This window comes from Lithobates pipiens, unplaced genomic scaffold (genome assembly GCF_037356315.1).
Source record: "Lithobates pipiens isolate NorthernLeopardFrog02 unplaced genomic scaffold, aLitPip1_a1.2 Scaffold_22, whole genome shotgun sequence".
NCBI lineage: Eukaryota > Metazoa > Chordata > Amphibia > Anura > Ranidae > Lithobates > Lithobates pipiens.
This window is the reverse complement of record NW_027507784.1, coordinates 346,941,114-346,967,009: the sequence shown is the minus strand read 5'-3', so window position 1 is coordinate 346,967,009 and position 25,896 is coordinate 346,941,114. Positions and strand designations below refer to the sequence as shown.

General features: G+C 50.5%; 1 protein-coding gene across 1 annotated transcript in view; it reads left to right on the top strand.

Moving 5' to 3' along the window:
• ITGB5 (integrin subunit beta 5) overlaps positions 1–25,896 on the top strand; it is a gene marked incomplete at its 3' end in the record, with an annotated part of 53,062 nt that overhangs the window by 9,559 nt on the left and 17,607 nt on the right. The window contains 3 exon segments of the mRNA XM_077449740.1: positions 1–42; positions 2,326–2,460; positions 5,108–5,540. Of these exon segments, the coding sequence (XP_077305866.1) occupies positions 1–42; positions 2,326–2,460; positions 5,108–5,540 (610 nt within the window).

The following is a 25,896-nucleotide window of genomic DNA, read 5'->3' as shown; positions in this document are numbered from 1 at the left end:
AGTTCCGAGAACATCCTCCAGCTGATTATTAATGCTTATAATGTAAGTGACCCCCTTACCGCGATGCAGCCACCCTACATCATACACTGATCCCTTTCATCATTTTCTGTTGTCACCCCCCCCCCCCCCCATCACCTGTCTCCCATCCCCCTCAGTCACCCATCTCCCCCTACCCCCACCTGTCCACGTATGGTGGGTGCTCCCCTCTTGTGGACATGTTAAGGCCTCATCCCTGACACTTGTTAATGGAGGGACCCCCCCTGTGGGGGAGGGGGGGGCTCGGTGTCTCCGCTCCACCTGGCCAGATGTGCCGAACCACAAAAATGTGATGATTCACCCGGCAGATCCCTTTTCTGTTTTTGTTGCAGAGCGGATTAATCCTCCAAGGCTGCCGGGCCTATTGATTAACAAATGTTATTATGTTTCCCTTTTGTACTTTTTGTAATCTTTTCCACAATGAAAATTATTATTGATCCGTGACGCAGGTTACAGTGCAAACACGTTTCGTCTACGAGCCCAGACCTGCGGTGAGGCCACGTAGGCCAGTGCCTGGGGTGTCAGACTGTGAGGGCGGCTTCTCCCTCGTATCGTCTTACCGAGGTGCCAGCAAACCCGTGACTGCAGATGTTTGTGGTTATGTGAAAACCTCGGGGTACAAAATTTAACATCAGTCGCTTTACAGCTAAAAGGGTCACTCCACCCAAAATGTTTGTTGGATGCTGGACTGAGAAAATCTCTGCAATAAGCTCCCACCTGCTGTGCCCATTATGAGGGTTCCCACCATCCCTGTGCTGAGTTCCCGGGTCTGTACACCCGCTGTGCCCATTATGAGGGGTTCCCACCATCCCTGTGCTGAGTTCCCGGGTCTGTACACCCGCTGTGCCCATCATGAGGGGTTCTCACCATCCCTGTGCTGAGTTCCCGGGTCTGTACACCCGCTGTGCCCATTATGAGGGGTTCCCACCATCCCTGTGCTGAGTTTCCGGGTCTGTACACCCGCTATGCCCATTATGAGGGGTTCCCACCATCCCTGTGCTGAGTTCCCGGGTCTATACACCCGCTGTGCCCATTATGAGGGGTTCCCACCATCCCTGTGCTGAGTTCTGGGGTCTGTACACCCGCTGTGCCCATGATTAGGGTTCCCACCATCCCTGTGCCAAGTTCCCGCGGTCTGTACACCCGCTGTGCCCATTATGAGGGGTTCCCACCATCCCTGTGCTGAGTTCCCGGGTCTGTACACCTGCTGTGCCCATTATGAGGGATTCCCACCATCCGTGTGCCGAGTCCCCGGGTCTGTACACCCGCTGTGCCCATTATGAGGGGTTCCCTCCATCCCTGTGCTGAGTTCCCGGGTCTGTACACCCGCTGTGCCCATTATGAGGGGTTCCCACCATCCCTGTGCTGAGTTCCCGGGTCTGTACACCCGCTGTGCCCATTATGAGGGGTTCCCACCATCCCTGTGCTGAGTTCCCAGGTCTGTACACCCGCTGTGCCCATTATGAGGGGTTCCCACCATCCCTGTGCTGAGTTCCCGGGTCTGTACACCCGCTGTGCCCATTATGAGGGGTTCCCACCATCCCTGTGCTGAGTTCCCGGGTCTGTACACCCGCTGTGCCCATTATGAGGGGTTCTCACCATCCCTGTGCTGAGTTCCCAGGTCTGTACACCCGCTGTGCCCATTATGAGGGGTTCCCACCATCCCTGTGCTGAGTTCCCGGGTCTGTACACCCGCTGTGCCCATTATGAGGGGTTCCCACCATCCCTGTGCTAAGTTCCCGGGTCTGTACACCCGCTGTGCCATTATGAGGGGTTCCCACCATCCCTGTGCTGAGTTCCCAGGTCTGTACACCCGCTGTGCTCATTATGAGGGGTTCCCACCATCCCTGTGCTGAGTTCCTGGGTCTGTACACTCGGTCTGGTGGTTCTTGGTTTGGTCTGCAGCCTCTGGTCATATGATATAATGGTGTTTCCTATGTGTGAATTTAAACACAGAATTTTCTCGTGTGACTGAGCTGAACCTTTAAACTTCTCAAAGTCAGATTTTCATAATGTACCTGAGCTGTGACCTGCTCATTGCCCCGGGGGGTGTGTGTGTGGGGGTTGGACGGGTAGACAGCGAGGGGTCTGTTGGGACATGCTCTGCTCTTTGTCTTAGAAGAAAATTTTCACTTTATATTATAATCTGTCCCCCTCGGCCGGGTTTAACCTGCAGCTCCTCCGGCGTCCCGAGATTGTATCAGGAAGTTTTATTAATGTTCACAAACACAGAATTGTCTTTTGTATCATTTTTATGTTAGTTTTATAATGAACTCTGATTTGTTGCAGAATATTCGCTCCAAGGTGGAATTAACCGTCTCAGAGACCCCGGATGACCTGGAGCTCAGCTTTACCGCCACGTGTCAGGATGGAGCGTCCTATCCGGGTGTGAGGAAATGTGGGGAGCTGATGATTGGAGATACGGTGAGTGGTGAGGGCGGCGCTGCACCGCCATGTCTGAAGGTTTGGACGCATTGCGTGCAAGCAATGCATTGCAATTCCTAAGACCCCCCCGGCCATAGGTGTCTCTCCTTCCCAAACAACCCTGCTCCCTTTCCTATCTACTGCCCCCCCTCGTATCTCCTTGGTGCCCCCCCTCGTATCTCCCTGGTGCCCCCCTCGTAGCTCCCTGGTGCCCCCCTCGTAGCTCCCTGGTGCCCCCTCGTAGCTCCCTGGTGCCCCCCTCGTATTTCCCTGGTGCCCCCCTCGTATCTCCCTGGTGCCCCCCTCGTATCTCCCTGGTGCCCCCCTCGTATCTCCCTGGTGCTCCCCCTCTCGTATCTCCCTGCTCCCCCCTCATATCTCCCTGCTTCCCTACTCCCCCCTCGTATCTCCCTGCCGCCCCCTCGTATCTCCCTGCTCTGCCTTCGTACATGCCCCCCCCTCATATCTCCTGCCCCCCCCCCCCCCCCCCCATATTTCCCAAGTACGTCCTATGTGTCCCCATGTCTCCTAGTGCAATTCTCTTGGAATATAAGAAGTTTGCAGACTTACCCTGAATGTAAATATAGGTCACCTCTGATAGTGACACACCCTGTCGCCAGGTAGAAAACGCTGTGTAATGTGTGTTCAGGTCCTGACAGATCTGCTGATTCTCCAAAAAGAATTTCATTGTGACTCTCGGGCTCATATGAAGAGCGGGGGGGGGGGAGGGGTCATATGTTATGCATATAAAATACTGCACCACACTTTATCTGGCAATGGCAGTCAGGGGAAATGGTCTTCATGTGGTGATGGGGGGGGGGGCTTATTACATAATGAAGTGTAATGGCAATAAATATAAATGGCAGGAATGACGATCGTGTTCGGCTACCAGAATTTGCGACGTCTCGGTGTAGATATTAATCTTGTCAATGGCTGTAGAGGTCTGCACTCACTCCCCATGATGGCCGCACACAGAATGATTTTATAAACCATCGTATTGATCAGTCATGTTGCTGTCCAAGAGAAAAAGAGATCGCAATGCTGAATAAATTGTTTGATATGCAACAAACTTAACGATCGTAGTCATTTATCAAGAAGGGATCTCCCGCTGTGACACCTGGCGGCCGCTGTCGTACAGAGTCCCGCCTCCGGGACCGTCTCCTTTGATAGACATCACACCGGTCCAATGCCGGGACATGTCACGTCTATCAAAAGATCAGGTCCAGGAGGCGGGACTTTGCATGGCAGCGCCCACCAGGTAATTCAAATCCATACTGTGTTACAGCGGGAGATCCCCACTCTGTGATTCGGAGGCTCTCCTCTCTCTAATCCCCATACACTGGTGAGGCTGCATTGATGGCCACTGGTGAGGCTGCATTGATGGCCACTGGTGAGGCTGCATTGATGGCCACTGGTGAGGCTGCATTGATGGCCACTGGTGAGGCTGCATTGATGGCCACTGGTGAGGCTGCATTGATGGCCACTGGTGAGGCTGCATTGATGGCCACTGGTGTGGCTGCATTGATGGCCACTGGTGAGGCTGCATTGATGGCAACCAGGGCAGGACTTAGGGTGGTGGGGGCCCCTGGGCTTGAGTCACTTTCGGGCCCTACCTTCTATACATTACCGTATTTATCGGCGTCAGGCATATAACACGCACCCCAAGTTTAGGAGGGAAGTTTAAGCAAAAAAACTTACATTTAAATGCCCATCAATGCAGCCTTATCAGTGTCCATCTGCTGCCTTGCCCATCCATCTGCTGCCTTGCCCATCCATCTGCAGCCTTGCCTCAGTGTCATTTGCAGCCTTGTCATTGCAGTCTTGAAGTTTAAAAATGGCGGCACCGAAGGCGGCTCTCGGGTCCTCTCGCAGTCCCGAGCGGAGCCGAGAGTAACCAAGTGTTCTTGGCTAAGCTACAGTCGCACCCAGTCCCTGTCTTATGTCCATCATAGGGCGGGACTGGGCGTGACTGTGATTGGAGCCGAGCCGAGTACACTCGGCTATGTATCTCGGCGGGGCCCCTATTGGGTGGGGCTTTGGGCTTGAGCCCAGTCAAGCCCAATGGTAAGTCCAGCCCTGATGGCCACTGGTGAGGCTGCATTGATGGCCACTGGGTGAAGCTATATTTGATGGGCACTGGTGAGGCTGTATTGATGGGCACTGGCGAGGCTGTATTGATGGGCACTGGCGAGGCTGTATTGATGGGCACTGGCGAGGCTGTATTGATGGGCACTGGCGAGGCTGTGTTGATGGGCACTGGCGAGGCTACATTTGATAGGCACTGGCGAGGCTGCATTTGGTGGGCACTGGCGAGGCTGCATTTGGTGGGCACTGGCGAGGCTGCATTTGATGCATAGATCTATTGTATCATTTCCGCAGTCTCTGACCATCTTCTGTACTATGTCTGGAGGCTTTCTCTAACAGAAGCCCTACGTCCCCCTATGTCCCATCTCTCCTTTCTCAGGGGATCCCCCTTCCACTATGTCCCATCTCTTTTTTTTTTTATTTTTTTATCTCTTGGGGTCCCCCCCCCATGTCCAATCTCTTTGGGTCTCCCCTCCCTCTCTGTCCCATCTCTTCTCTCTCTTTGGGTCCCCCTCCCCCCCGTGTCCATTTTTTAACCCCATGCTCTCCTGTCTCCCTCCAGGTTTCCTTTGAGGTTTCGGTGGAGGCGAGGAGCTGCCCTCCGCCGGGGACGGCGCACACCTTCACCATCAAGCCGGTGGGTTTCCGGGACGCGCTGGAGGTGACGGTGACCTACAACTGCAGCTGCGGCTGCTCTCACCTGGGGGAGGCGAGCAGCGGGAAGTGCAGCGGGAACGGGACCTTCACCTGCGGGGTCTGTAACTGTGACGCCGGCTTCCTGGGGGCCCGCTGCGAGTGCGGAGAGGACGACGACAGCAGCAGCTCGTCCCTGAACACCTGCCGGGAGTCGGAGAGCCACACCGTGTGCAACGGGCGGGGGAGGTGCATCTGCGGCCTGTGCTCGTGTTACGAGAGCGAATTCGGGCGCATCAGCGGCTCCTACTGCCAGTGCGACGACTTCTCCTGCGCCAGGTTCAAAGGAATCCTCTGCTCGGGTGAGTGATCGCTATTCTTGTAACGGGTGACACAGGTTCACCCGAGGTGCGAGTGTCGAAGTACTAACCGGTATTCACCAGAGCTCCTGAAGGTGGGGGTGGGCTTTGCTGCGTGTTAGTACCAGGTCCGGTCCTCAGGATCGCCCCACCAGGAGGGGAGCAAGTCGGGGGCCCAGTAGCGGATATAGCTGGTGGGGATCAAGCAGAAGAGTCGAGGAACAAGCCAAAGGTCAGCAACAAATAGTAGCAAAGGTATGGATGGCAGCAGGAGAGACGAGCGAGATGGTGGCTGGAGAAGGCACAATATTCCGGCTACCAGGAAGTGCAGAGACATGGCTTAAATGTAGGAAGGAGCAAAGGGTTCAAGGCAACGAAGATCCAAGGCGGGATCTTTCAAGGATTTGTCCAGCATTCCAGGGGACTCAGCAAGCAGGGTCATTGCCAGACACAGCAGAGGTCTCGGGGTCAAGTTGGGACCTGACAACTATATTTGTGGAGGTCACACACCTAGACAAGGCCTCTACTGTGATCTATGGTGGGGTGGGGGGGGGGGGGGGGGCAATTTATCACCAGCAACAATAACCCACTCTGATTTCATAATGCTAAGTGTGTGTGGCGTAGTGAGAGAGATGTACAGAAGATCTCTCTATCTATCTATCTATCTATCTATATATATATATATATATATATATATATATATATATATATATATATATATATATATATGTATATGATAGATATATAACATACATGCATATAGGTGCAGGAACTCCCCCCCCCCCCCCCCTTCTGAGTTCCGCCTTATCTCCGCCCCCTACCCACCTCCAAGCACCATCCCTTGATTCCACCCCCTACCCACCTTCCAGTACTGCACCAAGTATCATTTGCTAAAATAATTTGTATGGAATTTGTTCTTGTGTCTAATAACGCGAAAGCCGTAATAGGTGCACTGGAGCCAGCAACAATAGACCCCACCCCAGTAACAATGGATCCTCCCAAGCAACAATAGATTCCCCACCCACCAATCATAGACCCCACCTCAACAACAATAGGTCCTCCCAAGCAACAGAAACTCCCCTCCCAGCAACAATAGATCCCACCCCACCAACAGTAACAGAAACAATGGACAATCCATAACAAATTGCCACCCTCAGCAACAAAAGATCCACCCCAGCAACATTAGACCCCCGTCCCAGGCAGCATCAACATATCTCCCAATGATCAGCAACAATAGACCTCTCCCTCAACAGTAGACCGCTACAAGCATCATTATACACCCCCCTAGCAACAACAGATCCCCCACAAGCAATAATAGACCCTCGCACAAAAAAACATCCCCACCAGTGACAATAAATCCCCCAGCAGACAGCATCAATAGACCCTCCAGCACACCCCTTGCTATTACATACATTTGGTGCTGGAGGTGCCGGAACTGCCGTTCCCCCATGTTCCCGCTGAAAAAAAGCCCTGGATATATAATTTATGTATGTATGTGTATATATATAATCGCTCTATCTGTCCCATACATGCACAATGCTGTTTTGCTTCTGGATATGGACCATTGGGTTATAGCGCCACCTGCAAGGGGATAGGTCACTAGGTACAAACACAGCACGGTCCAGAGACGACCCCTGGTGGTGGCCAAACCATCCATCTGCTGGAGGCAACTGGTCAAAAGTAAAATCCCGAGCTCCCTGCTGGAATTACCAAAACCATATAATATGAGGTCAAACTTTTAAGAGTTTTTCAATTTGTATGTGATCAGGCCGGCCCTCGCCCTACATGGTTTTGGTAAATCTAAAAGGAAATCGGACAACAAACATTGTCTAATGTGCATGGGGTCTTGGTCTTCAAGATCTATCATTGGTGACAGGCTGGACACTATAGATCCTTCGAGCCTCTCCAACTTTTTAGCCATCGAGCACACAACAAAAACTTTTATATATTGTAGCTTTCTACCATTTTTTTTTTTTTTTTGCTAGTGTCCGTTCCTCCTGTGGGTGGCAGTATAACCAGAAAAGGTCACAGAATTCCTGTGTCCCTCATTGGACTCCAAAAACGAGGTTTTACAATGAGTACAAAAAAATCCTATTTTATTCCATATCCATCTAACTGTGTGGGAATTTTCCGTCAAAGAGGACCTGTCACCGGATCAGGATTGGTTTGTGGTGCTGTGTAATGTCTCTGGACAAATCCGATTTTATATCTAATGTGTCTTTTGTGTTATGTATTTCAGACAGAGGTTTGATATTTGTGCTGCGGTGTTGGATCTGTTTAAATGATTTATTGGTCCCATTATTAATTCCCTCTGTGAACGTATTTGTTCTTCCTCTGATGAGCGCGTGCGCGCGTGTGCGCGCTGCTTGCGTGTGTGTGTGCCGGTATTGTTCTGATGTGACTAGTCAGCACTTGTGATATGAAGCCGGGTGGTATTATTTGTTGTGTATAGTATTATCCTCTGTGCTCTGTCACTGTTGCTATTATTCAATGTGTATAATCGTTGTCATTATTCGATGTGTATAGTATTATCCTCTGTTCTCCGCCGTCTTCTTGTAGATGAGGATTATTATCCAGCAATTATTTCTGGCAGCGTCTGCTCCTCTTCCGTCCTTCCCGTTGTGACAGCTGGAGAGGAAATCATTCACGCTGTAGCCCATCTGTCGGGTCCAGTAGCCAATGGAGCTCAAGAGAACGAGGGCGGCCATTGCTGACCCAATGGGAGGTGTTGTTGTGATGGGTGAGCACTCTCTCAGGGGGAATCATTCGCTCCGGACCTGTTGGGCTGCATTGGTTTGCGTTGAAAATGCGTTTTGCATGTCCTGCCTTGAAAAGCGTTGCACCGCGCTGCCATGCAAAAAATGGGTACAAGTACTCAATTGAAGAAAAAGGAAAATTGCGGCAATTGACCAAAGCTTGCATTAAAACTGTGTTAATTGACCCAAAACTAGTATTAAAATGAATACAGCGCTACAAGGGATAGAGATTCATGAATTATATGACCAAGAAATACTATAAGATTGAATCTGTATCACTTGTAGCGCTGCATTTTTTACACTAGGTACAGGTACTCCCCTCCCCCCACGTCACCCCTTGTCTCCGCCCCTGACCTGCCTCTGGGCACTGTATTTCGTCCCTGACCCGCCCCTGACTGGCCTCTGAGCACTGTCCCTTATCTCCGCCCCTGACCTGCCTCTGGGCACTGTCCCTTGTCTCCGGCGCTGACCTACCTCTGAGCACTTTATTTTGTCCCTGATCTGACTCTGAGCACTCTATTTTGTCTCTGCCCCTGAACTGCCTCGGAGCACTATCCTTTGTCCTTGCCCCTGACCTGGCTCTGAGCACTGTCCCTTGTCTCCGGCCCTGACCTACCTCTGAGCACTGTCCCTTGTCTCCGGCCCTGACCTTCCTCTGAGAACTGTCCCTTGTCTCCGCCCCTGACCTTCCTCTGAGCACTGTCCCTTGTCTCCGCCCCTGACCTACCTCTGAGCACTGTCCCTTGTCTCCGCCCCTGACCTTCCTCTGAGCACTGTCCCTTGTCTCCGCCCCTGACCTTCCTCTGAGCACTGTCCCTTGTCTCCGCCCCTGACCTACCTCTGAGCACTGTCCCTTGTCTCCGCCCCTGACCTACCTCTGAGCACTGTCCCTTGTCTCCGCCCCTGACCTTCCTCTGAGCACTGTCCCTTGTCTCCGCCCCTGACCTTCCTCTGAGCACTGTCCCTTGTCTCCGCCCCTGACCTTCCTCTGAGCACTGTCCCTTGTCTCCGCCCCTGACCTTCCTCTGAGCACTGTCCCTTGTCTCCGCCCCTGACCTACCTCTGAGCAATGGATTTCGTCCCTGATCTGACTCTGAGCACTGTCCCTTGTCTCCGGCCCTGACCTTCCTCTGAGAACTGTCCCTTGTCTCCGCCCCTGACCTTCCTCTGAGCACTGTCCCTTGTCTCCGCCCCTGACCTACCTCTGAGCACTGCCCCTTGTCTCCGCCCCTGACCTTCCTCTGAGCACTGTCCCTTGTCTCCGGCCCTGACCTACCTCTGAGCACTGTCCCTTGTCTCCGGCCCTGACCTTCCTCTGAGAACTGTCCCTTGTCTCCGCCCCTGACCTTCCTCTGAGCACTGTCCCTTGTCTCCGCCCCTGACCTACCTCTGAGCACTGTCCCTTGTCTCCGCCCCTGACCTTCCTCTGAGCACTGTCCCTTGTCTCCGCCCCTGACCTTCCTCTGAGCACTGTCCCTTGTCTCCGCCCCTGACCTACCTCTGAGCAATGTATTTCGTCCCTGATCTGACTCTGAGCACTGCCCCTTGTCTCCGGCCCTGACCTTCCTCTGAGCACTGTCCCTTGTCTCCGCCCCTGACCTTCCTCTGAGCACTGTCCCTTGTCTCCGCCCCTGACCTACCTCTGAGCACTGTATTTCATCCCTGATCTGACTCTGAGCACTGCCCCTTGTCTCCGGCCCTGACCTTCCTCTGAGCACTGCCCCTTGTCTCCGGCCCTGACCTTCCTCTGAGCACTGCCCCTTGTCTCCGGCCCTGACCTTCCTCTGAGCACTGTCCCTTGTCTCCGCCCCTGACCTACCTCTGAGCACTGTATTTCGTCCCTGATCTGACTCTGAGCACTGCCCCTTGTCTCCGGCCCTGACCTTCCTCTGAGCACTGCCCCTTGTCTCTGCCCCCCATCCATCTCCTACTACTGCTCCTTTTGGAGGAGACAGAGCCAAGTTTTATTTTGTGGTTAGTATGGAATTTATATGGAATTGGTCTCCCCCAGGAACAAAATATCTCTTCCCCCCCCCCCCCCCCCCAGCAACAATACACCCCTGCTGGCAGCAATAGATCCCCCAGCATCACTAGACCCTCCCCCTTCACGAGTAGATCCCCCCCCCCCAGCAACATAACAACCTCAGGACAACAATAGATCTCCCCCCACCAGCAACAATAGACCCCCATGCAGCATTACATCCACCAGCAATCAGCCTCAATATACCTCCCCCTCAAGAGTATACCCCCCCCAACAACATAAGAACCTCAGAGCAATAATAGATCCTCTACCAGCAACAATAGACCCCCCATTGAGCACTACATCCACCAGTAATCAGCCTCAATATATCCCCCCCCCCCCCCCCCAACAGCAAAATAACACCAGAGAAACAATAGATCCCCTACCAGCAACAATAGAACCCCATGCAGCACTACATCCACCAGCTACAATAGATCCCCAGCAAGCAGCCTCGATAACCCCCCCCCCCCCTCAAAAGTATTACCCCCCCAAAGCATAAGAACCCCAGAGCAACAATAGTCTCCCCCCAGCAGCACTACACCCCCCAGCTACAATTGATTCCTAGTAATCTGCATCAGTAGTCCCTCCAGCACAACCCCAGCCCCCTTTGCCAGTACAGACATTCTGTGCTGGAACTGTGTGGAATTGTCCTTCCATTTACTCCTCCAGTCATTGTCATGGGGTACGGGTGTTTGGTCCCCGTCAGCGGTCACAGCGGCTTGGGGAGCTGTTATCAGCCAATACTGCTTAAAATCATTGCTAATGGACATGGCTACTTGGGGTCACTGTCCGCAGGTACGGCTACTTGGGGTCAATGTCAGAGGGTACAGCTACTCTGGGTCACTGTCAGCAGGTACTTCTACTTGGGGGGGGTCACTGTCAGTGGGGTGTGGCTACTTGGGGGGGGTCACTGTCAGTGGGTGCGGCTACTGGGGGGGGGGTCACGGTCAGTGGGAAGCTGTCAGCGGGTACGATTACTTGGGGGAGGGGGTGTGTCACTGTCAGCAGGTATGGCTACTGGGGGTCACTGTCAGTGGGTATGCTTACTTGAAGAGCTGTCAGCGGGTACGGCTACTTGGGGGGGTCACTGTCAGCGGGTACGGCTACTTGGGGGGGGGGGCGGTCACTGTCAGTGGGTACCGCTACTTGGGGGGTCACTGTCAGTGGGTACGACTACTTGGGGGGGGTCACTGCCAGCGGGTATGGCTACTTGGGGGGGATCACTGTCAGCGGGTATGGCTACTTGGGGGGGGTCACTGTCAGTGGGTACCGCTACTTGGGGGGGTCACTGTCAGTGGGTACGACTACTTGGGGGGGGGGTCACTGCCAGCGGGTATGGCTTCTTGGGGGGATCACTGTCAGTGGGTATGGCTACTTGGGGGGGGTCACTGTCAGCGAGTACGGCTACTTGGGGGGTCACTGTCAGCGAGTACGGCTACTCTTGGGGGGGGGGCTCACTGTCAGAGGGCACCGCTACTTAGGGCGGGCGCTTTCAGCAGGTACGACTATGGGGGGTACGGTCATCGGGCACGGCTGCATGTGGTCTCTCACCCCCCTTCATGCCGACACTGACTGTTTGCATGGCGGACTCTAGTTGTGATGGTTGCAGTCAGTGACCCCAAACACCAGATTCTCTATAATGATACGTTGTTACTTGTTTTCTGATTTGAAAGTTACTGAAATATTTCAGAGGAAAGGAGTGGGGGCGGGGCTACGGTTGCGGAAAACGCATCCAAATAGTCGGGTTGTGTTGGGGCCGCGTGTTGTTGTTTTGGATCCTCTGATGTTTATAGTCTGACCTTCTGTAGGCAGCAAGTCCCGACCTTTCCATCCCCCGCCGCTGGACCGAATCGCATGTAACTGTCCCATTGTGTTCCTGGCCTCCAGCGTGCTGTCAGAGGTCCCTTTTATACAGCGGGTAAAATAAGTATTGAACACGTCACCGTTTTTATTGGTAAATCTATTGGTAAAGGAGATAGTGACATCACATTTTCCCCACATGTCGGTGACAACCCGTCCAATCCATACATACAAAGACACCAAAACAAATCTGTTCAGAAATGAAGTTCTGTGTAATAAAATAGAAGCACATGGGGGGAAATGATTGAAGCCGCCAACTGAAATGTATTTAATACTTGGTACAAAATCCTTCGTTGGTAATGACGGCTTCAAGACGCCGACTCCTGTATGGAGGAACAAGTCGCATGCGTTGCTCGGATGTGATTTTGGTTGTCAAATCTTGAAGGTCCCGTGGGCCTCTTCTATGAACTCTGATCTTTAGTTCTTTCCATAGATTTTCTATTGGATTCAAGTCAGGTGATTGGCTGGGCCATTCTAGCAGCTTTATTTATGTTCTCCTTGGCTTTGTGTTTGGGATCATTGTCCTCCTGTGATGTCGTCCTGGGATGTCGTCCTGGGATGTCGTCCTGGGATGTCGTCCTGGGATGTCGTCCTGGGATGTCGTCCTGGGATGTCGTCCTGGGATGTCCTCCTGGGATGTCGTCCTGGGATGTCCTCCTGAAATGTCCTCCTGGGATTTCCTCCTGAAATGTCCTCCTGGGATGTCCTCCTGGGATGTTCTCTTGGGATGTTCTCTTGGGATGTCCTCCTGAAATGTCCTCCTGGGATGTTCTCCTGAAATGTCCTCCTGGGATGTTCTCCTGAAATGTTCTCCTGAAATGTCCTCTTGGGATGTTCTCCTGGGATGTTCTCCTGGGATGTTCTCCTGGGATGTCGTCCTGGGATGTCGTCCTGGGATGTTCTCCTGAAATGTTCTCCTGAAATGTCCTCCTGGGATGTCCTCCTGGGATGTCCTCCTGGGATGTCCTCTTGGGATGTTCTCCTGGGATGTCCTCCTGGGATGTCCTCCTGGGATGTCGTCTTGGGATGTCCTCTTGGGATGTTCTCCTCCTGGGATGTTCTCCTCCTGGGATGTTCTCCTCCTGGGATGTTCTCCTCCTGGGATGTCCTCTTGGGATGTCCTCTTGGGATGTCCTCTTGGGATGTCCTCTTGGGATGTCCTCTTGGGATGTCCTCTTGGGATGTTCTCCTGGGATGTTCTCCTGAAATGTTCTCCTGAAATGTCCTCTTGGGATGTTCTCCTGGGATCTTCTCCTGGGATCTTCTCCTGGGATGTCGTCCTGGGATGTTCTCCTGGGATGTCGTCCTGGGATGTCGTCCTGGGATGTTCTCCTGGGATGTTCTCCTGGGATGTTCTCCTGGGATGTCGTCCTGGGATGTCGTCCTGGGATGTTCTCCTGGGATGTTCTCCTGAAATGTTCTCCTGAAATGTTCTCCTGAAATGTCCTCCTGGGATGTCCTCTTGGGATGTCCTCTTGGGATGTCCTCCTGGGATGTCCTCTTGGGATGTTCTCCTCCTGGGATGTCCGCCCTCCTTTCATCTCCATCATCCTGGTAGATGGCAGCAGATTTTTTATCCCCATTCATCCATCCTTCAAGGATATGAAGTTTGCCAGTACCGTATGCTGAAAAACGGCCCCGCCCACACCATGATCTTCCCACCCCCTCACTGTATGATATGGGGGTGTTTTGGGGATGAAATGCCATGTGACCTCCAAACATGGTGTGTATTATGGCATCCAAAGAGTTCCACGTTGGTCTCATCTGAGCACATCTTCTCCCCGTATTTCACAGGATTTTCTAAATGTTGTGCAGCAAACTTTTTAAATGATCTTCACTATGCTTTTTCTTCAGCAATGGAGTCTTGTATGGTGAGCGGGCATACAGGCCATGGCGGGCGGGCATACAGGCCATGGCGGGTGGGCATACAGGCCATGGCGGGGGAGTGCATTACTTGTGTACCTGCTAATTCCAGGTCTTTCTGAACCCTTGGCTCTTGGACAAGTCTTCTCATAATTCGTTTCACTCCTCTGTCAGAAATCTTGTGAGGAGCACCTGGTCATGGCCGGTTTATGGTGGAATGTTCTTTCCGCTTCCGGATCATGGCCCCAACAGCGCTCACTGGAACATTCAGAAATTTAGAAATCTTTCTGTAACCAATGCCATCAGTATGTTTTGCAACAATAAGGGTGTGAAGGTCTTGAGAGAGCTCTTTGCTTTTACCCATCATGAGATGTTTGTGACACCTTGGTAATGAGACACCTTTATAGGCCATCAGGTGAGACTGAACCAGCTGATATTAGTTTGCACTGACAAGGGGTAGGAGTGCTTTCTAATTACTGATAGATTTCAGCCAGTGTCTTGGCTTTCCATGCCTTTTTGCACCTCCCTTACTTTGTGTTCAATACTTTTTCCCTGTGTCCTTCCATTTTATTACACAGAACATCATTTCTACACGGATTTGTTTTGGTGTTTTTGTATGTTTGGACTGCACGGGTTGTCACCGACATGGAACATTTCATGTCAATATCACCTTTACCAATAGATTATTACCTATTAGATACCTAGAAAAATTGTGACATGTTCAATACTTATTTTACCCGCTGAATCTCTCTTATATCGGAGATCCCTCTCTCTTATATCGGAGATCCCTTTTATCTCCCTTATATCAACAGTCCGCTCTTTATTCCATGAAAGTTACTTTGTATCAGTTCCTGGCTCCTTCCTGTTTCCTTATCTATCCCGGATGTTGAAGAGTCTCGCTTCTCTCGCCCCCATATTCCAGATCTATAAATACATCTCAGATGATTGATGAATAATGTAGATGTGGAGTTGGCGGTTTCCGTCCTCCCTCGTACACAACACGCGGCACGCTGGAAATATCCTTTCCTGGCACTCTCTCTCTCCGTCCTGAGGAATAAATCTGTGTGGTCAGTGCCCAGAAATAATCGTTATGAATAATTCATGTAGGGGGCGCTGTGTTTACTCTGTGAATTAAATGAAGGGTAAAGAGGTGATTAAATATTGACGGCTGGAAACAGGAAGTGTGTCATTGTTCTAATATTCAATAGGAGCTCCAGGGACACGATACTGTCCAATGTCCTTCCAATGCCTGTCCGTTGTCTGTCCATTGTCTTTCCCATGTCTTTCCAATTTCTTTCCCATGTCTTTCCCTTGTCTTTCCCTTGTCTGTCCGTTGTCTTTCCCTTGTCTTTCCCATGTCTGTCCGTTGTCTTTCCCTTGTCTTTCCCATGTCTGTCCGTTGTCTTTCCCTTGTATTTCCCTTGTCTGTCCGTTGTCTTTCCCTTGTCTTTCCCTTGTCTTTCCCATGTCTGTCCGTTGTCTTTCCCTTGTCTTTCCCTTGTCTGTCCGTTGTCTTTCCCTTGTCTTTCCCTTGTCTGTCCGTTGTCTTTCCCTTGTCTTTCCCATGTCTTTCCGTTGTCTTTCCCATGTCTGTCCCTTGTCTGTCCGTTGTCTTTCCCATGTCTGTCCCTTGTCTGTCCGTTGTCTTTCCCATGTCTGTCCGTTGTTTTTCTCATGTCTGTTCGTTGTCTTTCCCATGTCTGTCCGTTGTCTTTCCCATGTCTGTCCATTGTCTTTCCCATGTCTGTCCGTTGTCTTTCCCTTGTCTTTCCCATGTCTGTCCGTTGTCTTTCCCTTGTCTTTCCCTTGTCTGTCCGTTGTCTTTCCCTTGTCTTTCCCTTGTCTGTCCGTTGTCTTTCCCTTGTCTTTCCCATGTCTTTCCGTTGTCTTTCCCATGTCTGTCCCTTGTCTGTCCGTTGTCTTTCCCATGTCTGTCCCTTGTCTGTCCGTTGTCTTTCCCATGTCTGTCCGTTGTTTTTCTCATGTCTGTTCGTTGTCTGTCCGTTGTCTTTCCCATGTCTGTCCATTGTCTTTCCCATGTCTGTCCGTTGTCTTTCCCATGTCTTTCCATTGTCTTTCCCTTGTCTTTCCCTTGTCTGTCCGTTGTCTGTCCCTTGTCTGTCCGTTGTCTTTCCCATGTCTGTCCGTTGTCTGTCCCATGTCTTTCCCATGTCTTTCCCATGTCTTTCCCATGTCTTTCCCATGTCTTTCCCATGTCTTTCCCATGTCTTTCCCATGTCTTTCCCATGTCTTTCCCATGTCTTTCCCATGTCTTTCCCATGTCTGTCCATTGTCTTTCCCATGTCTGTCCATTGTCTTTCCCATGTCTGTCCATTGTCTTTCCCATGTCTTTCCCATGTCTGTCCGTTGTCTGTCCCTTGTCTGTCCGTTGTCTTTCCCATGTCTGTCCGTTGTCTTTCCCATGTCTGTCCGTTGTCTTTCCCATGTCTTTCCCATGTCTTTCCCATGTCTGTCCGTTGTCTTTCCCATGTCTGTCCGTTGTCTTTCCCATGTCTGTCCGTTGTCTTTCCCATGTCTGTCCGTTGTCTTTCCCATGTCTTTCCCATGTCTTTCCCTTGTCTTTCCCATGTCTGTCCGTTGTCTTTCCCTTGTCTGTCCGTTGTCTTTCCCTTGTCTTTCCCATGTCTGGCCATTGTCTTTCCCATGTCTGGCCATTGTCTTTCCCATGTCTTTCCCATTGTCTTTCCCTTGTCTTTCCCATGTCTGGCCATTGTCTTTCCCATGTCTGGCCATTGTCTTTCCCATGTCTTTCCCATTGTCTTTCCCTTGTCTTTCCCTTGTCTGTCCATTGTCTTTCCCATTGTCTTTCCCTTGTCTTTCCCATGTCTGTCCGTTGTCTGTCCCTTGTCTGTCCGTTGTCTTTCCCTTGTCTGTCCGTTGTCTTTCCCTTGTCTGTCCGTTGTCTTTCCCTTATCTGTCCATTGTCTTTCCCATTGTCTTTCCCATGTCTGCCCGTTGTCTGTCCCTTGTCTGTCCGTTGTCTGTCCCTTGTCTGTCCGTTGTCTTTCCCATGTCTGTCCGTTGTCTTTCCCATGTCTGTCCGTTGTCTTTCCCATGTCTTTCCCATGTCTTTCCCATGTCTGTCCGTTGTCTTTCCCTTGTCTGTCCGTTGTCTTTCCCTTGTCTTTCCCATGTCTGGCCATTGTCTTTCCCATGTCTGGCCATTGTCTTTCCCATGTCTGTCCGTTGTCTTTCCCATGTCTGTCCGTTGTCTTTCCCTTGTCTTTCCCATGTCTTTCCCTTGTCTTTCCCATGTCTTTCCCATGTCTTTCCCTTGTCTTTCCCTTGTCTTTCCCTTGTCTTTCCCTTGTCTTTCCCTTGTCTTTCCCTTGTCTGTCCGTTGTCTTTCCCTTGTCTTTCCCATGTCTGGCCATTGTCTTTCCCATGTCTGGCCATTGTCTTTCCCATGTCTGTCCGTTGTCTTTCCCATGTCTGTCCGTTGTCTTTCATATGTCTGTCCGTTGTCTTTCCCATGTCTGTCCGTTGTCTTTCCCATGTCTGTCCCATGTCTTTCCCATGTCTTTCCCTTGTCTTTCCCATGTCTGTCCGTTGTCTTTCCCTTGTCTTTCCCATGTCTTTCCCTTGTCTTTCCCATGTCTGGCCATTGTCTTTCCCATTGTCTTTCCCTTGTCTTTCCCATGTCTGTCCGTTGTCTTTCCCTTGTCTTTCCCTTGTCTGTCCATTGTCTTTCCCATTGTCTTTCCCATTGTCTTTCCCTTGTCTGTCCCTTGTCTGTCCGTTGTCTTTCCCTTGTCTTTCCCTTGTCTTTCCCTTGTCTTTCCCTTGTCTTTCCCTTGTCTTTCCCTTGTCTTTCCCTTGTCTTTCCCTTGTCTGTCCGTTGTCTTTCCCTTGTCTGTCCGTTGTCTTTCCCTTGTCTGTCCCATGTCTGGCCATTGTCTTTCCCATGTCTGTCCGTTGTCTTTCCCTTGTCTGTCCGTTGTCTTTCCCATGTCTTTCCCATGTCTTTCCCATGTCTGTCCCTTGTCTTTCCCATGTCTGTCCGCTGTCTTTCCCATGTCTGTCCGCTGTCTTTCCCATGTCTGTCCGCTGTCTTTCCCATGTCTGTCCGCTGTCTTTCCCATGTCTGTCCGTTGTCTTTCCCATGTCTGTCCGTTGTCTTTCCCATGTCTGTCCGTTGTCTTTCCCATGTCTGTCCGTTGTCTTTCCCATGTCTGTCCGTTGTCTTTCCCATGTCTGTCCGTTGTCTTTCCCATGTCTTTCCCATGTCTGTCCGCTGTCTTTCCCATGTCTGTCCGCTGTCTTTCCCATGTCTGTCCGTTGTCTTTCCCTTGTCTGTCCGTTGTCTTTCCCATGTCTTTCCCATGTCTTTCCCTTGTCTTTCCCATGTCTGTCCCTTGTCTTTCCCATGTCTGTCCGTTGTCTTTCCCATGTCTGTCCGTTGTCTTTCCCATGTCTGTCCGTTGTCTTTCCCATGTCTTTCCCATGTCTTTCCCTTGTCTTTCCCATGTCTGTCCGCTGTCTTTCCCATGTCTGTCCGCTGTCTTTCCCATGTCTGTCCGTTGTCTTTCCCATGTCTGTCCGTTGTCTTTCCCATGTCTGTGCCTTGTCTGTCCAGAAGGTGTTGAATTGTTTTGTGTTCTTTCGTTTCTGAGCACGCCTAGTCTTGCTCTTACGATTTTTTCCAGACGAAACTGTACTAGTTAAACAAAAATCGGAGGTTGTGTTCACGTCCGACAAAAATGTTATCACCGGCACATCCCGTTTCTTGTCGTCCGAAAATTCGGAATCTGCTGTTGAAAGCACCATACTAACGATCCAAAAAAATCGGGGGATTGTTGGATGAAACTTTACTTCCGATTTTCTGATGGTGTGTCCGGGTCAGTCTTGCACAGGTGTAGCGGCTCCTCTCCTGGACTGAAACGGCTTCCTCTGATTTCACTGCACACTGTGAGCTTCTCACCACGTTGCATTAGAAGCTGCAATGAGGTGTGTGAGCCAATGAGGAGAGAGTGGGGGAAGGGGTGGGCAGAGCCGAGTCGCAGCTCTATGTACACATGAAGCCACAGCTTTAGAGTGAAAACGCAGCGGTGCCCCCAGGGCAAGCGGTTTCTCTCTGGGGCACTGCTCAATGGGGAGGAGCCAGGAGGGGCCGCGAGGGACCCAAAAAGAGGCGGATCGGAGCTGCTGCACAGAGCAGGAAGTATAACGTGTTTGTTATTTTTTTTATTTTTTATTTTTTTAAAGGGGGTTTTAATACTGCTTTTAAGGCCCCTTTCACACTTATGTGTCTTGGGACAGCAAAGTCGCACGACAAGTCGTACCCCATGATCTCCAATAAGTACCATTTATATCTGTGCGACTTCAAAGTAATCCCTGCACTACTTTTGTCTGAATTTGATGCGACTTGCGGTCCGTAGCCCTCCGGATTACACAAGAATTGCTTCAAGTTGCAGCAAAAATCACGGCAAAATCGCCCGTCTTTCAGGTCGCACAAGTGTGAAAGGGGCCTAAGTCGCACAAATATGAACGGTACTCCTTGAGAAACATGGCGGGGGGGGGGGGGGGTGGTGCAACTTGTCATGTGACGTTGGGGGTCACATGACTGGTCACAGAAGTATGAATGGGGAATAAATCTGTAAATCACGACTTTCTTACATTCACAAATCTTCTTTGGCGGTCGATATTTGGTTGATAATTTGTAGAAATTGTAACACTTTTTATATTTTCCTCCCAAATACATTTATTTTTATCCGTCACATTTTTCTACAGAAGATTTGTGTCTTTTTATTTATTTATTTTTTTTATAAAAAAATAAAAATGATCATCCTCTATAGTGGGGGAGGGAGAATTGTCCTTAGTAAAGGGTTAAGTGGCAGACTCTGTCCTGGGGGAGGGGGGCCAGGGCATTGTGTGTGACAGACCCTGGGGGGTAATTAAACTGGGTCGCTGCAGTCACAGCGCCCCTGAATCGGCTCTATACATCATGTACAATCCCCGCTATTCACTGCAGTGTGGAGGACAGACGATCGCGTGGATTAATGACTGACGGGAAATCGCTGAGAGATGAAAGATTTTTTTTTTTATTTTTTTTTTCCTTTTTATTTTTTTATTTTTTTTTAATGAATAAAGAAAAAAAAATGTGAATTAAGGAAAATTGACAATTCTTTTACATGAATGAATATGAGCAAACTGCGTCTACATTGTGACCGAAATAATCAAAGAAAATTAAAATGACATTCCGCGCCGAGTGTCCCAAATCGAGGTATGGACTATATTTTTATTTTTATTTTTATTTTTATTTTTATTGATATCTTCGATTTATTCATTCACAGTTTAGTGGCAGTTTATGATCCTATTCTAGATTGTAAGCTCTCCGGATCAGGGCCCTCTGATCCCTCCTGTATCGTATGGTCTGTCCTCATTTTGTACAGCGCTGCGCAAACTGTTGGCGCTATATAAAACCTTCTATAATCCTAATATTCAAGTATTGTGTCAAGTTTCCTAAACTGGTATCTTTTTATGTTTATTTTGATACATTTTATATGAGATTTGCACCTTTTTTGAGTATTTATTTTTATTTTCCTGGATCTGCACTTTTGGAGTTCTGCATTGTTATGGCACACTAAGCGCAGAAGATCCAGCGGTGGGCGGTCTATAGGGGGCACAGTGGTGCCGCCCACCCTGGTCTGCATGTGGGGCGCCGGACGCATGGATCTCTACAAGCGCTATTTGTTCATTTTTACTTTTTTTTTTTTTGGAAGCACATGGTTAGGTAATTGGTTGGGCACAGAGCGCTGCACCCCAAGCTCACCCACTTGTGAGATTAGCGAATGAAGGTTTGCTATTGTCTTCCCATTGGCTCCTCCTCCCAGCCAATCGGGACAGGAAGTGGGTCTTAAGACCAGATTGGCCAGGAGAAAAAGCCGCCTGTGCGGACCTGGTGGGGGGGGGGAGGGGTTTGTTTTGCCACTCCTCCCCCACTCAGCCGCCACTGATAAGATCTCTAGTTTTAGAAAAAAAAAAAAACAACCCTCCCCCCTCCCAGGTGATCTCTGTACATTGCATGGATTATGTTGCAGATTCCAAACTTTTTTGTTATTCTGAAGAAACAGCTGTTTGTTTTTCTCTGTATCCATCTGAATCTGTATGGAAGTGGCCTTATACTTATCAATCAGCTGCTGCACCTGTAGGGTTCTGATGAGGAAAGTGGCAGGGTCTGCATCCCTTCAGACATGATTTTTTATTTATTTTTTTCCCATTGGGAATATCTTAACAAAAATGACATTTGTGTTGCAGGGGATGCCCAAAATCTGACTTGGTATTAGTATCTTAGTATTAAATCTGACTAAGTACCTTAGTGCAGACTTCTGGGAAAATCAGTGAGCCAATCACACAAGCAGGAAATTACATTTCTGGGGGGGGGGGGGGGGCATTCTGCTTACCATCTGTGCACAGAGCGCCTCCAGGTGGCCATATTGCATTTTACAAGAAAATGACAGCGGCTGCAGATGGAGAAGGAAAGGACATTTTTAATGATTTTCAATTAAAATATGACTTGTGTAGCAATTGTATTCCCTTTTATTTATATATATATATATTATTATTATTATATTTTTTATTTATTTTTTTTAACACAAAAGTGTTAAAATTTCCACCTTTTTTGTAAAAAAATTTTTTTAAATGTTCATTTATTTATTTTGCATTGGAGCCTGCGAAGCCATGGACGGCGAGTGCAATACTCAGGCTCCTGCAGACTCTCCCTCCAGCTCCAGGCCTGTATGGGGGAACAGACCTAACATTCTAGGCCTGGAGGGAGCGTCCCCGGGCTACGGGTGCAGCGACGTCATCGCGCTTGTGCTCTATGGAAAGCTGCGTGTCTTTTCACCTGCGGGGGAGGGGGGGGGGGCCCGATGGGACTTGTAGTTTTACTGTATAACACGGCTGGGTGGGGGGGTGGGGGGGCGGAGCCACATGTGCGGGCACACCAGATTAAAAACAAAACGGATGTTGCAGGAAGAAGATCCGTTGGGTTTAGCTAAGGGGGGTGCGGGTTGCGTAATGTGGCCATGCGTGTAACGAGACGCACCGTCGTCAGAAATGTGGGCTTGGCCATCCGGAGGTCAGATTTAATAAAAGCGGAGTTACCCTTTAAGCCTGAGTGTTTGTTTGTTTTTTTGTTTTTTTTTACTGAGGTTCGCGGATCGTGCTTGCGATAGAAAGGGGGAGGGGTGGAAAGTTCCCGCCCGGTACACCAGTGTTTGGAAACGTTGATGCGGCGGTGTGCGCTGGCCGCTCTCCAGGAATCACAAATATTTTGCGGCCAAACATCAGGGTTTTGTTGGGAGGCTAAAAATAGAGGAAAGAAAACATGGAGTGTAGCCGGCGGTGACTGGGCGCAGACTTCTGGGAAGCGGCTGTGTGGCATCAAAGGGTTCATGTCAGATTCCTCTGTGTTGTGGGGAACCCAGGAGCTCCGACGTGCCCACAGTGCTTGCCAACCTCCCACAGTGGGCTGCAGTTCCCTTCACTGTCTCAGAGTGGCCCCAGGCCCCCTAAGTGCCCTCCAACCTCCCATAGTGGGCTTCAGTGCCCCTCAATATCTCACAATGCCCCCTATGTGCCCGGAAACTTCCCATAGTGGGCTTCTGTGCCCCTCAATATCTCACAATGCCCCCTATGTGCCCGGAAACTTCCCATAGTGGGCTTCTGTGCCCCTCAATATCTCACCATGCCCCCTATGTGCCCGGAAACTACCCATAGTGGGCTTCAGTGCCCCTCAATATCTCACAATGCCCCCTATGTGCCCGGAAACTACCCATAGTGGGCTTCAGTGCCCCTCAATATCTCACAATGCCCCCTATGTGCCCGGGAACTACCCATAGTGGGCTTCAGTGCCCCTCAATATCTCACAATGCCCCCTATGTGCCCGGGAACTACCCATAGTGGGCTTCAGTGCCCCTCAATATCTCACAATGCCCCCTATGTGCCCGGAAACTTCCCATAGTGGGCTTCAGTGCCCCTCAATATCTCACAATGCCCCCTATGTGCCCGGGAACTTCCCATAGTGGGCTATAGTACCCCTTTAATGTCCCACAGTGTTCCCAGATCCCCTAGTTGCCCACAGTGCCTCCCAATGTCTCACAATGTTCCAAGCCCCATTGGTGGCTATAGTGCCCATCAACTTCCCATAGTGGGCTGCAGTGCCATGCAATGTCTGACAGTGCCCCCACAGTGCCCTCCAACCTCCCATTGTGGACTGCAGTGCCCCTCAATGTCTGACAGTGCCCCTAGGCCCCCCACAGTGCCCTACAACCTCTCCCACAGTTTGCTGCAGTGTCCCTCAATATGTAACAAAGAAATGAGAGACGTTCTACACTGCAGAGCGTGGCACTGCATCCAAAGATACATGAGCATTAAACAGCCAGAAGAATAGACTTTTATGGTTGCCACTAAAACCCCGATCAGGAAAAGGATGGATCTCACATTAAGATAAAAATATGACATTTATTAGAATCGCAAATAAAACTCATAACTAAGAAAATACATGAACATGTCTGTATGATTTATTGTCCCACTCTGTGCCTTGAACACTCCTGAGCCCTGCGCTCTGTGCATTACACACTCCTGAGCCCTGTGCTCTGTGAATTATACGCTCCTGCGCTCTGTGCCTTACACATTCCAGACCCCTGCGCTCGAGCCCTATTTGGCAAATTAATTTCAGCCACAGAGGCCAGTCCCGCTCTGTCAATGTGTAACGCATAGAGCGCAGGGGTCAGGAGTGTGTGAGGCGCAGGGGTAAGGAGTGTGTAATGCACAGAGCATAGGGGTAAGGAGTGTGTAATGCACAGAGCGCAGGTGTCAGGGGTGTGTAAGACACAGGGGTCAGAAGCATGTAACGCACAGATCGCAGGAGTGTGTAAGGCACACAGAGCAAGGCTCAGGAGCATGTAAGGCACAGCGCAGGGTTCAGGGGCATGTAAGGCACAGAGTCCAGGGATCAGGAGTGTGTAAGACACAGAGCCCAGGGGTCAGGAGTGTGTATGTATGCTCTCTTTGCTCTCCCTGTGCTCTGTGTATGCACTGTGTTCTGTGCTCTGTGTGTTCTGTGCTCTGTGTGTTCTGTGCTCTGTGTGTTCTGTGCTCTGTGTATGCTCTCTCTGTGCTCTGTGTATGCTCTCTCTGTGCTCTGTGTATGCTCTCTCTGTGCTCTGTGTATGCTCTCTCTGTGCTCTGTGTATTTTCTCTGTTGTATGATCTCTGTGTATTCCCTCTGTGTGCTCTCTCTGTGTGCTCTGTGTATGATCTGTGTATTACCTCTGTGTGCTCTCTCTGTGTGCTCTGTGTATGATCTGTGTATTACCTCTGTATGCTCTCTCTGTGTGCATTCTGTATGCTCTGTGCTCTGTGTATGATCTGTGCTCTGTGTATGCTCTGTGCTCTGTGTATGCTCTCTCTGTGCTCTGTGTATTTTCTCTGTTGTATGATCTCTGTGTATTCCCTCTGTGTGCTCTCTCTGTGTGCTCTGTGTATGATCTGTGTATTACCTCTGTATGCTCTCTCTGTGTGCATTCTGTATGCTCTGTGCTCTGTGTATGCTCTGTGCTCTGTGTATGCTCTGTGCTCTGTGTATGCTCTGTGCTCTGTGTATGCTCTGTGCTCTTTATGTTGGCTGTGCTGTGATTGGTGACATTGCTCAGCTCTGGACGGTCATGTCGGAGTCATTGGGGGTCCCGGAATTCTCTTTTTCTCCATTAATAATCCTCGTGGATCGGAGACACGGAACATTATAATCAGAGGACTCTGTAATTCTATATAATCCTCTCTCGGGGGAGGGGAGTGACTGTAATCACTGATTTGTATTATAAACCTCAACTCTCCTCTACAGTCATATAAAGCGGATGTACCGTATAGAACCTTCCCCAATGTCCCGCCATTGTCAGCACTGCCGAGGTCACTTCCTGTTCAGTAATGTGCCCCCCCCCCCCCTCTTCTTATTATAATGAATAGAACTATACCTGGAATTATTAGGCACAGTCCGGCTGGGGAGGAAAGAGCTAGATGATGCTGGAAGTCCCCCAGGCAGGAAATGGGGAAGGGCTCTCTCTCCAACCTGCTGCAGCTTGTAATGCACATGGTGAGGAGCTCACAGTGTGCGGTGAAATCAGAGGAGGCTGTTTCAGTCCATGGGAGGAGCCGGAACAACCGTACAAGACTGGGGGGGAGGGGGGGGACAGAGGGTGGATATAAGAAAGGGGGGATATGAGGGGGAGGGTGGATATAAGAAAAGGGGGGGTATGAGGGGGGAAGAGGGTGGATATAAGAAAGGGGGGGTTATGAGGGGGGAGGGGGCGGAGGGTGGATATAAGAAAAGGGGGGGTATGAGGGGGGAGGGGGCGGAGGGTGGAATTAAGAAAAGGGGGGGTATGAGAGGGGAGGGGGCGGAGGGTGGATATAAGAATGAGGGGGGTTATGAGGGGGCGGAGGGTGGATATAAGAAAAGGGGGGTTATGAGGGGGGAGGGGCAGAGGGTGAATATAAGAATGAGGGGGATTATAAGACTGAAGGGGGGCAGGGAGTGGATATAAGAATGAGGGGGGTTATAAGACTGAAGGGGGGCAGGGAGTGGATATAAGAATGAGGGGGGGGGGGGGTTATAAGACTGAAGGGGGGGCAAGGAGTGGATATAAGAATGAGGGGGGGGGGTTATAAGACTGAAGGGGGGCAGGGAGTGGATATAAGAATGAGGGGGGGGGTTATAAGACTGAAGGGGGGGCAAGGAGTGGATATAAGAATGAGGGGGGGGTTATAAGACTGAAGGGGGCAGGGAGTGGATATAAGAATGAGGGGGGGGGGTTATAAGACTGAAGGGGGGCAGGGA